General features: G+C 53.8%; 2 protein-coding genes across 15 annotated transcripts in view; one reads left to right on the forward strand and one right to left on the reverse strand.

The window, feature by feature from the left end:
- Positions 1-15,430, forward strand: part of RALGPS1 (Ral GEF with PH domain and SH3 binding motif 1) — a 269,628-nt gene that overhangs the window by 154,414 nt on the left and 99,784 nt on the right. The gene's annotated exons all lie outside the window — the stretch shown is intronic.
- The window catches only part of ANGPTL2 (angiopoietin like 2), a 34,984-nt gene that overhangs the window by 15,904 nt on the left and 3,650 nt on the right, over positions 1-15,430 (reverse strand). For 2 of the 6 annotated variants that reach the window (XM_042914090.1, XM_042914087.1), the window contains exons 2-3: positions 7,461-7,542; positions 4,513-5,378 (exon numbers count right to left, since the gene is read on the reverse strand). In XM_042914090.1, coding sequence (XP_042770024.1) covers positions 4,513-5,329 — 817 coding nt within the window. In that variant the 5' untranslated portion in view covers positions 5,330-5,378; positions 7,461-7,542. The other 4 variants (XM_042914089.1, XM_042914088.1, XM_042914092.1 and 1 more) reach the window with 4 other exon arrangements.

Raw genomic sequence — 15,430 nt, forward strand, 5'->3', positions numbered from 1 at the left:
TTTAGACATTCTGCAGTGTGATGCTAACTCAGTTCTGCTTTATCTTTTTTTTTTTTTTTTGCATCTCAGGGTTATGATACAGTCTACTACCTAAATTCACCCACAACAGTCCATTTGTATGACTGGGGAGCTAGCCACACATGATTGGTTGGGTTGGTCTCTCCTATACCTGAATAAGGGGACGGCATGATAGTGATGGGTTTGCAGTGACGCTGTCTTGTGTTGTTAGAACCATAAGAGTCCTTATAGCAAATCCACCAACTCTGTTCCCAGGGCTCTTTTAGAAGGAGGTGCTTGGAACCTAGTACATAGAATAGTGATGGAGGGTCACATCCCAGGCAGCAGGCACTTGGGGCCAATTTAAGCGTTTATACAGTGATTTTCACACCAGTTCCCCTCCAGCCTTTCCGCGGAAACGTGCGGTATCCCAGAATGCTTAAGACAGACTCAGGTTTGAGTCTTGGCTGAGCCACTCCCTAGCGGTGTAGTCTTGGCCGAGCTACTTACTCTCTCTGAACCTCAACATCCTGGAAGCTATGCATCCAGAGACCGATCTTGATTCTGCCAGTGAAAGGTTCTGGGTTGATGAGGCCCCTAATGAGCTCTAATCTTTTCTGATTTTGTGGTCTCCTCTTGATCCCTTGAGAAGCAACCTGAGCTGATGATGTTCTCAGGAGAGAAAGCAGCTAGAAATGCCTACACCTTTTGGTTTTTAAGGATTTGTTTCAGGCAGGGCCTTGCTGTGGCAGCTGGTGCTAACACTGCCTGTCCTCCTGTGACCAGTCTCGAGGGCGGGTGCCGTGGCAGGAGGACTGGCATGTGCCCGGCTGTGCCCGCACAGAGCCGAGGGACAGTGTCCCAGGCCTCCTGGACCATTTGGGGAGAAGGCCAGCACTGAGGCTCCATCCTGTCTGTTCCCGTGCCTTTTCATGACCCCGGCAGTATTCCTCTATGGCGGACCCGAGTGATGAGCGTGTGCGTGTACGTGTGTTTATGTGTCCAGGGCACACACGTGGAGAAGGAGGTCAGGGGATGTGTGAGTGTTAGAAAGTGGAGAGGACAAGAGGAAGGGTGGACAGCAACAGCCGGCCCACCAGGAGACAGGGCCACAGGGAGGGCCGTTTGGCATAGGCCTCGTCAAAGCCTCATCCTTACTGAGACGCCCCAGGTCTGGCCAGACCTGAGGGAGGCAGGACAGAACCCCAGTGAGACACCAGGGAAGCCAGGAGCTGCCTGGGCCTCCCTGCCTCAGGCTCTCCGTGGCCTGGGCCTGGCCCGGGGCCAGGCTGTTACTGTCTGGCTGGGAACAAGCTGGCTCCAGATAAGCGGCCGTGGCTCCCTCAGTCCCCGGGGGAAGGGTGAGCTGTGGGCTGAGTGACCCAGACAATGAGGAGAAGAGCAGATGGCTCTGAGGTTATGGGATGAAAGGTTCAGAAGCTGCCAAGTCTTGCACGCAAAGGTGTTTCTGGCCCAGTGCTATCCTTGGGAACAAAGGACCTTATGGGTGAGAGCACAGAAGAAGGTTTTGTCTTCCAGGCGCAGAACCTGCCCTGGAGCTCTCAGAACAGTACTGATAAGAGCTCCCTGCTGATTGGCTGAGAGGCCATTGCCTTTTCCTCCGGTTGTCATCCAGCCCCAGGAAACTACTGGGCCCTCCCTGCCCATTCAGCTTCCACAGGTCTGGCTGATGACATCTGGAGTGGGGAGGTGGGTCACAGGGAATCTGTTACCAACAATCACTACCAACATTTGGGAGGAGGGCTTTTTTTTTTTTTAAAGATAAATTGTGTCCACATGAAGTCACTGCCATTCCCTCCCATGAAGGTGTGCTTCCTTAAGTGGGAGAGAAAGTGGGTTTTGGGGTGTGTGCAGGGGCCTTGGAATGCACACAGACCGTGATGGACTGTGAATGTGAAGAAGCAGGGGGTCCAGACCATTTGAGGTGCCCAGAGTAGGGCCATGCATGGTCCCAGGACTTTGCACAGACTCATCTCCATCAGGGACTGACTAGTAACTCCATTGTCCAACTCCTCGGTCCACCTGGTAGACTCTTCCAGATCATTCACGGAAGTCCCACCTCTGTCCACCTTTTCCCTTCTACTCCAGGCAGACTCAGTCTCGCGTGCCACCTTAGTGTCCCCATAGCCCCTCCTTCACCACTCTGCAGGGCACTTAGCACACCATGGTATCACCACAGTGACTGCATAGCCCATGATTTTCGCTGCATTCCTGATTTCAGGTACCTCGTTGTGTCGGTCCCATCAGTTCTTACAACGTTCTGGTAATTTTGGCCTCGATAGATGCTCCCCCCAGAGAAATCCTTTGTCGGATCTGATGTGCCCATCTCGGGGGGATGGAACTGAGAGGACGGAGGAACTGAGAGGGACTGGATACACCCCAGTGCATTCACACATCTTCCACCTCCTCCAGACTGAGTTCCTGGAGGTTGGCACTGTAGCTTTTACCAACTCCCCGAAGCCCGGTGCTGTGACCGGCACAGAGTAGGGGCACCTCCACTTTTTGGCTGCCCCAGGTGACATAATATCACATGCCTGATTGCATTGAGTTTCCCCAACAACCCTGCAGTGTCATAACTCCTGCCCCCATTTTCCAGAGGAGAAAATTACAGCTCAGGAGAGTGAAGTAATTTTCTCACAAGCAGACCACTAATAAGAGGTGGATGCAAAGCTAGGTCTTTCTTTCTACACTCTATCCCTCTCAGCTCAGTTCAAGCTCAGGAATGTCCTGAAATCCTGGATTCAGAAACCAGAGATGCTTAGGCAAGAAGAGGTCTGTTGGGTAACCATTGAGGTCAGCCAGGCTCACTTCACGAGTGTAACATTCAACTGAGCCTTCATTTGGTGCCCAAAGGCACGTTTTACCCTCTGGGCGTTCTATCAAGACATATTAGCACACTCTGCCCGCTCTTTCAGAGCTTCTGATTTAAAACAGACACGTGTACAGAGGAACCAGTCATCTGCTGTAGAAAGCCAGTGCTAAAAAGGGACTGTTTGTTTATTTCAATCTCCTTGCTTTAAGATAAAGAGACCAAAACGGAAGGAAACCCAGAGCTACCAAGTACTGAGACTTTCCATGGGCCCAGCACCATGCCAGACACATTTTTTTCCCCCAGTATTTCATCTAATCTTTGGGTAGGCATTATTTTAATCTATCCCTAATTGACAGATTGAAACAGAGGAAACGGAGGCTCTGAGGGGCAAGGTGACTGGTCTGATGTCCCAGAGCTAACCAGTGGGGGAGTCAGAATTTAAATCTAGGTCAGTCTCTTCAGAACTTACGTTCTCAACCTGCAAACCCAGCAGAGGGCTTTCTTGCGCAGTGCTGCAGGCAGGTGCTCCCGGCCACGGGCCTGCACAGTGTTGCCCTTGTCTTTTGCATGGGCCACCCCCTTCTGGAATTAGCAAGAAGCTGCTCTTCCCAGTACTGGTGGTTATTTTCAGAAGTGTGAAATAAGTGTAAAACAGGATACTTTCAGTAAAAATATCTCCCTGCTTGTATAATGAAGTGGTACCAAAATCACTGGCTTGGAGCAGATAAGTGGTTCGTTTTGGCAAAGATGAATCCAGTTCTCATCTGACAGCCGATCTGGAAGGCTCATACAGTCCTGGATGGATGTGAGGCTGAGCTTTAGGGGGCTGGGCTTGTGCTCCCCCCAGACTCTCCGAGCACAGAGGAGTCAGCCCTAGATTTAAAGTGACAAGGCCTGAATTCCAATCCAGCCTGAGCAGGCTAAGCCTGTGAGCAAGTTACTTATCTTTTCAGTTAACCTTCCACAAGGAGCTTCAGGGGTTAGTGATACAATCAAGATCCATGGAAGTACCCAACTCCGGTACCTCGGTCAGGCTTTCAAGCTTGCAAACGTACCAAGTCACCACGTTCGTCCCCATCACCATATTCTGAAAATTACCGTATTTAAGATGAAACATGTATTTAAGAGTATACGGAATCGTCACTGAAAACCCTAGACAGCAGCAGACTCTAGGAAGTGTATGGAAAGTACTCCTTCCCATCCCCTAGCCCCTAGGACGTGTTTATCATACCTTTGCCGTGATAACACGTTCTTTTCCTTTGACTGCTGGTTTCTTTGGTGAGCATTTATCAGCTGCCAGTTCTGTGCCAGGCACAGCTCAAGAGCTTACAGGAGAGACATCCTGTTGCCAACACAGAGCATCTAACACAGAGCCCCGAAAACTACGGGCCTGGGGCTCTTGCCCGTCAGAAGCCAGAGAACGTTTGTTCTCTTCTGAGACTCTCCCGGTTTCCTGGTTCTACCTTGGAGCATCCGTCTAAGGCACGCTGCCCCCACCCCCCCACCCCCACCCCCCCAGGCTGCCACGGCTTGGCCCGAGGGATCGCTGGGGGATTGCGCAAGTCTGTTGGCCCGGCTTCAACTTGCCGTGGCTTTTCCCCCACTTGTGGTCTCGGCCAAGGGAAGCCTGGCGCCTGGCTCTGAGGCCCAGATGGTGCGGGCTCCCTCACGGAAGGACTTACCCGACGGCTTGTCTGTGGAGGACGGGAGGCTGGTGAGGGTAGGCATGGTGGGCAGGGGGGGAGGCAGCACCTTCAGGTTCTGGTCGCTCTGGATCTCGTTGGTAGAGATCTGGTTGATGATGCGATTGTAGGGGGACGGCTGGTAGACCCGGGGTGGGGTGACGGGGGGCGGCTGGGGCATGGGCCTGGCCGCGGGCACCCGCTGGCAGTGCTCCTCGAGCTGCGCGATGATCTCGGACTGGTTGTGGGCCAGCGTGGCCAGGTGCTGGTACTTGTGCTCCAGGTCCTTGTACTTGCTGGCCAGCTGCAGCATGTCGGCCGTCTGGTTGAGGATCCTGTTCTCCAGCTGGGAGAGCTCCAGCGCGTTGTCCCGCTTGCGGATGATCTCGTGCAGGAGCTGCATGTAGAGCTGCGTGACCCGCGAGTTCATGTTGCGGCTCTCCTTGCGCAGCAGCTTCACCTCGCTCACGATGCCGCCGTCCACCTCCACCAGCTGCTGCAGCGTCTCAATCTGCCGCTTCTGCTTGAGCAGCTCGCTGTTGAGCAGCTCCAGCTCCTGCTTGTGCACCCGGTTCTCCAGGAGCACCTCGGGCTCCTTGGAGTTGACGCAGATGGCGCCCGTGACCCGCTGCTGGGGCACGATGAACGTGTAGGTGCACTTGTCCGAAGACTCGCCGGCCCGCTTGTACCTGTTCAGGTAAATGAACTCGCCGGGCGAGCCCTCCTCGGCGCCCTCCAAGCCTTCCTTCTGGCCTGCCGCTGCTCCCACGGCAGCCAGCAGTCCCAGCCACCAGTATGTCATGCACAGCGGCCTCATGGTCCTTGCAAAATGGTGGTTCCCCTTGGCGAACGGAGCCTGTGAAAACCTGAAAGTAAACAGAAGGGAGATTCAGTAACGGTGCTGTCACTGCCAGCGGCCTGTGCCATAAATGAGCTCAGCCTTCTCGCCAGGCAGATCTTTCCAAAAATGTAGCTTCAGGAGGCAGCCCTTCTGGAAGCAGCAGAAGGAGACAGGCAGGTCTCAGCAGAGGTCGAGGGGAAATGGGAGGGGACCAGGGCATCTGGAGGCAGGAGGCCACAGCCCCGCCACTCCCAGAGCCAGCCCCCAAGCCCAGCCCCGTCGCTGAGCTCCTGACCCGAGCCTGAACACCACCTGAAGGCAGCTCCCAGCTGGGGCAGGGAGGCAGAGGAAAGCTTGTCCGATCTCCCTTCTCTGCCCCACGCTACCCAGGCCATCACATCTCCCCGTTCTACGTGTTCCTAACCCCTGGGCTTTCCCTGGGTAGCACGCGTCACAGTCGCGGTGAATAGGAGTTCTGTGTGATCTCCTCTGCCGGACTCCACACTCCATGAGGGCAGGTGCTGGGTCTGATTCCATCCTGTGTCCCCAGGATGCTGCACTAAGCAGGCTTTCAGCAAATATTTGTTAAATGAACGAATCACTGGACGCGGTATGGAATGTGTTCAGTTGATAGTGGACAGTGTCAATGGAAGGATGTGTCCAGCCGCATGGCTTGGGTCTGTGTGTTAGCCAAGCTACCAAGTCCAAACAGGAACAAACAACTGAGCTCTTCTAAATCCAAATATTTGTGATAGCCAGTAACGGCAAGGTCCCGGCCACTGCGACGTGATTAAAGCAGGCAGAAGCGGAGAACGGACGTGTGTGTCCAGATTTGTTTCAGTTCTGCTCTTGGACCATTCGTCCCTTCACTAGATAGCCATCAGACATCTCTGGGGTGCCAGGCAGCATGCTAGCTGCTGGCCGGACGGCCACAAACAGGCCAGAGGCAGCCCTGCCCTCACAGGGCTTATGCCCCGTGGCACAGTCCCTGGAGAGCCGCGGAGCAGCATAGCATCCGCTGTGAAAGGGTAGAGCAGGGAACTGACCTAATCGGAGGATTCAAGAAAGCTTCCCTGAGAAAGTGACCTTTACGCTGACCCTCGGGGGATGAGCAGGATTTGGCCAGGCCGAGAGGGAGGGGACGGACGTGCAAAGATCCCTCCCCTCGCCTGCTCAAGGACAGCGCTCCAGCAGCAATCCCCCACCTCTCCTGCATGATCGCATTTTTCCTATAATCATGCTCTTGTTTCTCTCAACTTAAAGAAAACCCGTCCTCTCTCGACCTCACATCCCCTCTCCGGCTCCAGTTCCATTTCTCTGCTCCCCTTGTAAAAAGCAAAACCCTCTAAGGAGTTGTCTGTACCCAGTTTGCAGAAAGTCCCTGTCTTCTCTTTCTCTCTTGAGCCCACTCCCATCGGGCCCGGCCCCTCCCCTCCACTCTACGTGCTCTGGACAGGATCACCAGCGTCCTCAATTGCCAAGCCCGGTGACCAGGTGTTGGTGCTCATTATGACTTGCCTCTCCGCACTGGGTGACGTGGTCGGTCGCTCCCTTTTTAGACTCCTTTCCCAATGGTCACCCTTTCCTCCTCTTTCACTGGCTGCCCCTTCTGTCTCTTTTGCTTCTTCATCCTCTTGTTCCTGTCCTGGGGGACTCAGAGCTCAGGCCTCAGACCTCTTGTTTACCTCGGTGATCTCATCCGGTCTTGTGGCTTCCAGGCACTGCTAACTCCCACATTTATTTCTTCAGCCCAGACCTCCCCCTTTGACTCCAGACGCATCCATCCAACTGCTCCTTTGACATTTCCACTTGACTGTCTACTAGGCCTCTCAAACTTAACTTGTCCTGAAGTGAACTGGCATCCCCATACCTCCATCTGGCGTGTTCACCTGCCATGTTCTCCGGTGTTGGTAAATGGCAACTCCATTCTCCTGGTTGCTCATCCCAGCAACCTGGAAGTCATCCTTGACTCCTTTCCTTCTTTCATACTCCACCTACATCTAATCACCACCAGCTTGTAATAGCAATATCCAGGGCATATTCTCAGTATCCTGCTGCTGCCCCCCGCCTCCCCTATACCCGGGCACAACCCACCTTCACCTCTCACCTGGGCCGACCTGGTCTGCTGCTGGACCTGCCCCTGCCCTTGCTTCTTGCAGTTTATCTTCAACCCAGCAGCCAGAGTGATCCTTTAAAAAAAAAAAGGAAAGGAAGGAAGAAAGAAAAGTCTGATCTTGGGGCACCTAGCTGGCTCAGTTGGGTAAGTGTCCAGCTCTTGATTTCAGTTCAGGTCACGATCTCACGGTTCATGGGATTGAGCGCTGTGTCGGATTCCGTGCTGACAGCACAGAGCCTGCTTGGGATTCTCTCTCTCCTTCTCTCTCTGCCCCTACCCCGCTCACGCTTGTGCTCTCTCTCTCTCTCAAAATAAATAAATAAACTTAAAAAAAAAGTCCGATCTTCTACTCAGAATCCTCTGGGAGACCCTCATCTTGGAAAAAAGCTTAGTCTCTCAGGCTCTCCCAACCTGGCCCCCCTCCCCCCCCGACCTCATCTCTGACTCCCCTCATCCTTGGTCATGCCACTGTAGCTACCTCAGCCTCCTCGGCGGTCCTTATGCTCTCCAAGCACACTTGTGACTCAGGATCTTTGTACACTGTTCCCTGTGTGGAACACTCTTACCCCTCTTTCCTCATTGCTCATTCCCTCACCTCTTTCAGGTCTTTGCTGAGATGTCACCTTCCCAGGGAGGCCTTCCCTGCTTATTTAGCATTGTGACTTCACCACCTTCCCCTCCAGAGTCCTCATCACCAGTAGACATAGAACATTTCCCTACCGCACCCCGTGAACGGAGCCGTCACGAGGGCAGGGTGTTGTGTGCTTCACTCGCAGTGCCAAACACCTGACCTGGAATATGTAGGCACTCAATAAATATTTGTGGACTGAATGAAAAGACACACCTGCCAGCAGTTGCCACATAGTGAGGAGGGCGATGGGGAGGCGGAGCCAGGGGAGCCCATGCAGGTGGCTGCCAGAGGGGACACCACCCGCACAGGAGGCGGCCGTTCATATTTATCGATAACACCCATAGGATCTGTTTACTGAGTGCTCGCTGTGTACCCGCTCCTGCTCAAAGCATTTACAAGCATTTTCTACTTTAATGAATTCTTGCAAGGTAGATACTGTTAAGATTCTGTTGTTATTTCCATTTTATAGATGAGGAAACTGAGACTCAGAGAGGCTAAGTGACTTCCCTAGGAGCACACAGCTGGAAGGGGGCAGAACCGGGGATAATTGGAGGGGTCAGGAAAGCTTCCCTGATGTGATCTCATGTATTCAAGCCTTCAAACTCTCCCTGAGTGCACAGAAACGTACTTAATCCAGTCTTTAGTAGTAAAAGACAAAACAAACAAACAAAGTGTTAGCATCACCACTTTCTGACTTCACATTAGTTTATGCTAAAACCAGCATGACACAGAACCTGAAGGTTTTGTCTTCCCCTGGCCCTTCTGGGGCTTCTCTGGTGAGCAGCCCAAGTTCAGGGTCCACCTTGTGCCAGCTGGTGCGCAGTTACAAAACAGACCCTGAGCTCCCCAGAGCCACTTGGAACTATTTTCTGCTTGAATGAGAAAGTCTAAGCATGCTTCCGGGGCCAGTTCGGGCCTTTGGACCAGGCAGAGAAAGGTGTTCGGCAGCCTCTGCTGGGGGTTGGGCTACATAAGGTAGGGCTGCAGTGACGTTAGTGGAAACCAGGGTAAGTTTGTGAGTGTTTGCCTGGTTTCCAAAGCGCTCCGGCTGCTCCTGCACCAGCCCACGGCCACTCCCGGCCCGGAACAATGGCGAGGAGCCGCACCACAGGCTGGGGCTGGCAGGCCGGGACTGCCTTCCCACGGCCGCTCACCTGAGGCAGCTGCTAGTGCCGGTGCTGATGCTGGTGAGGGCCTCCGCCTTGGCCGGGAAACCTCCAGGGACACGGGGAGGCAACCTGGCTCCAGGAAAGGGTTGGCTTCCCAACCTTCCCAGGCCTCAGGACCTGGCAGGGTGTCACTGTTTATCACTGAGGCCTGTCCCCTCCCACATGTGGGCTCTCAGAGCTTCTCCGGCAAAACCTGTGCCCTTGGGCTTGAGATCCTAAAGGCTGAGCCTCTTCTACGAAATGGGGGTGATCCAGCCCACCTTGCACACTACATAAGGGACACAGAAACGCTACCTCAACTAGAGATGGGAATAACACGATAGTGGGGCGGACAGCAGGGCCGGACTCAGTGAGGAGCGCCGACCATCCCCCGCCCAGGAGATAGCACCGTTGATTACTCTGCTTCTCAGAGGAGGAACTTGTACCTGTCACAGGAGCTGGGCCCTGAGCAGGAGGCGTGTCTGGCCTCCCCTCTCAGCCCCGAAGCCGCCCTCCGGCCAGACTGGGTCCTGGCTGTCTTGCTATCTGTCCCAGGATCTCACGAGGTGCTGGGCAGGAGTGGAGAAGCAAGAGACAAGAGACGGGCAAAAGCACCACGCAGGACCGTGCTGCCTTTACACAGCATTTCTTGCGCTTGTTCGGTTGAAAAGAGCACCACATTTGATCATTAACACTCACACAGGTTTTCAGGTTCACAAGGCCCTTTCCATACACATTGTTCCCATTCAGTCATCCCAACATTCAGAGCTAGTGACTTGGGTCAGACCATTTTGAGGGTGAGGAAATTACAGCTCGAGAAGCTGTCTGGTATCTTTCTCAAGATGGCACTGCCAGGGGTGCCACCACGGATGAAGTTCACGATTCTGGGGGTTCCTGTCACTTTTCCATGGGGTCTGGGTTTGGCGTGAGTGGCCTGGCCCCAGTGGGTTAGAGAAGGAACAGGGTGCAGGGCTGTGTCCCTGACGTACGCTGCCACGGACGATCTACTGAGGTGGTTGTCCCCCCCACTTCCCTTTTGTAAATGGGGACCCTGAATCCCAGACAGGCTAAGTGACTTTCCCAGGAGCATAGGGCAGATAAGAGCCGGAACTGACCCAGCTGAGAGCTCGGGTCAGCCTGACACCGAGGGCTGTACTCTTTGCACTGCCCTTGGCTTTGGAGTCATTTGTTTTCCCTTAAGATTCTAACGCCCCTCTCCAGTGTTTCTGTTGCTTTGGCAGTTCTTAATGGGCAGTAATGAGTGTGTTTACTTTTGCTTTCCTGATATTTATTCAACTAATTGCACCCCAAGAGAAATAAGCCTCCCCAGCATTCCATCCATCTTCGGCCGGGAGAAGGACTCTGTTCCAATCAAAGTGGTGCTCCTCACTTTCTTCCTATGACCAACAAAGAAAAGCAACTCCCAACTATTTTCCTTGGCTTCGAAATGAAAATAAAAATGATTCTTAAAATTGCTTTTCCACATTGTATTGTGAGGAGTTTCCATTATGTACGGGTTTCCCTCCCCACAAGTGGAGCTGGTGTGACTGAGCCACGTGACGGCCCCTGCACACGGGGAGGCGGCCTCCCCAAGGCTTGGGTCCCACCCAGCCTTCAGTGGGCAGCCCCGAGCGTCCCTGCTTAGCCTGGTGCGGTGGGGCCACACACTGTGTGTCCACATCCCACTCGGCACCGCGGCACTGCAGCCCAGGCATGGGGCCACTTTGTGGGAAGAATCATTTTTGAAAGATGGAGCTCTGTGTCCTTCCCTGCAGCAGAAGCTGGTGGCCCGGGGGTTAGGAACGAGAAAAGTTCAAACGCTAAGGATAATAACTACAGTCAGTTGTCACTATGACTCAAGCGTTTTATATACATGATCTTACTTAATCCTCCCAACAACCTCAGGAGGGAAGGCCTGTTATTTCAGGGCTGCCATGCCTGGTGGCCCAGGTTGTGCGCTATGCAACTCTAGGGAGCACAGCTTACATTCACGGTCTTTGTCGTCTTGGATATTTATATTACAGCCATTTTCTAATTCCCACAAAGATGCCTTTAAGACTAACGGCAGAGCTGACAGTTATCCCCATTTGCAGGTGAGGAAAACTATTGAGAGTCTAAGCCCATGAGTCATTTTGCCTATAGTCACAGAATTACTAAGTAGCAGAGCCAGTAACAGAACCCTAAAATATGCCATGCTGAATATGTGGAAAGAAAAGTGCTGGAGTGACAGGACACTGAAAAGAATTGCTCTCTGACCCCTGCAGGCAAGGGGAGAACAGGAGAGCTCTTGGGATCCCCAGGACTGCCAGCCCCAGGGAAACCTCCAGATTCAAGCCGGCTCTCAGGGTGGTGCCTCATGACCAGTCCAGGCTGTAGTGCTGTGTGAAGGGGTCACAGAACCTACCTCTCCCTCTGTCGCCAACCCTGACCCCTCGTTCTGTGATCACGGAGGGCCAAATAGTCCAGGCCAGAGGCCCTGCAGGAGGCCTGAGAAGTGGGCCTCTGCCAAGGCAGTATAGGAGTCTGGAGTTGCCGCCTGGCCCCTAGTGTGCCCGGCTGGCCCCTGACGCCTGGCTTTGGGGAAGCTGGGAACCTGAGCTTTGCTCGAGTGAGTCTGATGGACCTGAGCACGAATTGTGATTGTTAACGCAACATCAGGACAGAGAGGAAAAAATCAAAACTTCAGAGTTGACAGTTTTTCCTACGAAAGCTCGTTGAGATGTGTGGTGTGCCGGTGGGGTGGTACCCAAACCAACTGGTAACCCAGGATGTGGGAGGGATCCAGATAAAGGAAAATTCCAGAAGAAAGGACCCCAGAGGGTCCTGCTGACCACCTGACCAAAGGCGTAGATAATAACACCCCTTGTTTGTTTGTGGTAAACTCACCAGGTGCCCAGTGTGCCCTTTCTCATTGGCGCTTACAGCCCTATGCATAAGGTTGGCCCCACTTGAGGCCTGTTATCTTACGGAATTATTGATAGCACCCCCTTTTACTTTCAAAAGTGTCCTAATTGGGTACCAAACTATATGGTCCCCTTACACCCAGAAGAAAAGAATCAACATCTGCATTTTGCAGTAGAGTAAATCCAGATCTAGAAAGGTCGGGTCACCTGTCTAAGGTCCCTTGAAATCAATACCACGACTGGGATTCAGCTGTCAGCTGCAATATCCACGCCCCCACTTCCATCAAGATTGTTTCCCCAGCCAGTATGAACAAAAGGTGCCTGTCTGCTTCATGGCCAGGATGCAGATTGCTTCTTAGTCACTGGACTGAATCAGTAGAAAATGGCTTTCAGGTCAGTACAAGGGGGAGTTTTGTCGGATGTTAGAAACCGCTTCCTGACTATTCAAGTGGCGAGGCCCCCAAACGGGCATCTAGGGATGAGCAGTGGTGTCCTCACCTTAGGAAACCTGAAGGGACTGTGCGTCACTTGTCCTAGGTGATTCACTGCCAGCCCTGGGGGCCAGGGAGGGAACAGCCACATCTCCAACTGCCGTCTCCTCCCAGCCCAGGATCCTGTGATTCATTTCCCACCAGAAGCCCATGTGGGCACCCAAGGAGTCTGGAGCCAGTTCCCAGACCCTGCCAGCTCAGCTCTCATAAGACCTTCAAATAAGCCATTTGTTCACCCATCCATCCTTCTGTCCTTGAGCCTTCCCCGCCAGCCAGTCATCATGTGCTGCTGCAGCCTGGGTCCAGCCCTGTCTTGGGTGGCGGGAACACAGGCATGAGCCAGAGAAGCAGAGAGTGTCAGATCGGAGAGATTTTCCCGGAAGAGAGCAGTGGGGGGCTCTCATGCTCCTGTCACTGGTGAGCTGCTGGCTCCAGGGAAGGGCTGAGTTCATGGAGAGGCGGGTTGTGGTCATGCCATGAGATCATAGCGCAGGAGGGGAAGTGGTTTAGGCTGCGGGGAGCTGGTTGCCTTTGCCGGGGGGACAAGGATGCTGCTGTTACTTTTTCATGGTGCATTATTTGGGAGCCATTTTGAGATTCCCCCAAAGCCCGCGCACCAAGCCCTTTGTGCCAGGAGCCCCAGCCAACGGAGCAGAGGCGGGAAGGTCTGCAGAAGCCATCTCAGAGCCCGGCTTCTGAGTTGGCTGCTGCATTTCCGGCGTGTGCTCTGGAGCCTTGGAACCGGGGGAACGTCAGACGAAAGGAAGAAGCCAGGGACTGGGGCAGACGGTGCTGCCCCCGGGCTGGCTTCCTGGGAACTTTGGGCCTTGCCTGGAGCTACTCTTCTAGGCCAGGCTGAGTGGTTGGCACCTAAGGCCGCCTTGGCCTGTTGGCATGGGCTCATCCCTTGAGACCTGGGACAAGCACATTTTGTGCCTGTCTCACAGATCCCAGTGACTCTGTAAGTTAGGGCCTACGTTTATTCTCATGTCACAGACAGAGAGACAAAGGTAAAGGACAAAGTCACTTGCCCGGGGCCACAGAGCTGCCAAGTGGTAAGGCTGGGCTCAGAACCAGGCTTGTCTACCCCAGAGCCCGGTTGCTTCCCCACACAACCCTAACTGGCCTCCCTGCCTTTGGTTCCCCTCTCCCCTGCACTCTCCATCGCAGGCGGCCCCAGGCCTGTCTTTCTAAAGCTCACATCTGGTCATGTCAGTGTCCTGCTGAAAAACAGCCTCTGTGGTCATGCTCCCTGCCTCTGCACATACTGTTCTTTTTTGCCTCAGCACCTTCCCCTGTGTCTTGCCTGAAGCATTCCTGTCTCCCTCTCTCAGGTGACCTCACAAGTCTACCTCCCTGTGAAGCCACTGTCCACAGCAAGGGCCCCTCCTCGCCCAGCCTCCAGGGGCCGCTGTGGCTGCTTCCTGCATCCATCACAGCACCTAAGACACAGCTCATCTGGTTGTCCACTGAATACCCAATAGCCAGCATGGCATTTGGGTTCCTAAATAGGACTTCAAGGATTTCATTCATTTGTTGAGCATTTCCCTGTTCCAGTCACTGTAATGGGGCTGGAGATAGAGTGGGAGCGAGGTCGGTCCCTGTTCTAAAGCACCCACAGTAGTAGGTGGGACAGAGAGCAGGTGCAGTGGTGATCAGTACCCTGATGGAGTGGCTCAGGGGGCTGGAGGGGGGATCAATCTAGCTGGGGGTGGTGAGGATTGGGGGCACACAAGGTGGGAGTAGAGGGGTCTCCAAAGGGGCCTTGGCTGCACGACACAGACGGGAATTGTGTGGCACCATGGGGCTGAGAGGCTTGTTGGTCTGAGGCTGGCTGGCTTGCTTCATTTGTTCGTTCATTCATTCATTCATTCATTCATTCCACACATCCCTTCTCTGCCTGGCCCTGAGTATTGGAGGTCCAGCAGTGACTAAGAGACACAACCTTTCCCTCGTGGAGGTTGGACTGGGGCCACCTCAGGCAGGACTTGGCCCGTTCCTGGAGCTGAGCGGGGTCTCGGGCACCTCTCGGCCATAACGATAGACTTCTCTTCTGGGCCTTACTTGGATGGTCTGGGCCCTGCCTTTCTGGAGGACTGGGCAGCAGGGAGAGGCTGAGGCTCTGGGGCTCCTGGGCCCAGGAGAGGCTGGTCGGTTTCACCCGAGAGTAGACCTAACGCAATAGCTCGATTGTGAGCCGCCTGGCTTCCCCCACCCGACATGTGAACATTTCTGTGATCAGAATGTGTCTTGCCATTGATGTACACATGTAGCAGGACATTGTAACGTTTTAACTGTCACTGCCCCCCCCCCACCCCGGCTGTTATTAAATCAGTCATATGGTTTACAGTCAATATGAGAGAATATGGTTTTGTCATTGAAACTACCCTTGGCATGAGGTTCTGATGTGACCTGTCTATCACCACAAACTCCAAGTCACCAGTGGCTGAATAACCCTTCTATTTGGGGTGTTTTATATAAATTCACAGAAAAGAATGCTATTCATTGACTTGCTTCATTCTTGAGATTTCCCCAGTGTGCGTCTATCCAGGATGGCAGCGGGCTGGGGTAGAGGGAGTCTAGATCTAGGTTTGAATCCTTGCTTTTTGGCCCACTAGTGGGGGGACATTGGCAGAGGTACTGTGGCCTCTGAGCCTCAGTTTCCTCCTCTGTAAAATGGGGACATGCCCCCCTCTTTGCAGGTCTGTCCCTGTTGTACATTTGTGTGATTGTTAGATTCACTTTGTGGCTCCTTCCACTGGGCTGCGGGCCCTGTGAACAGAGCCCC

This window comes from Panthera leo, chromosome D4, assembly GCF_018350215.1.
Source record: "Panthera leo isolate Ple1 chromosome D4, P.leo_Ple1_pat1.1, whole genome shotgun sequence".
Classification (NCBI taxonomy): domain Eukaryota; kingdom Metazoa; phylum Chordata; class Mammalia; order Carnivora; family Felidae; genus Panthera; species Panthera leo.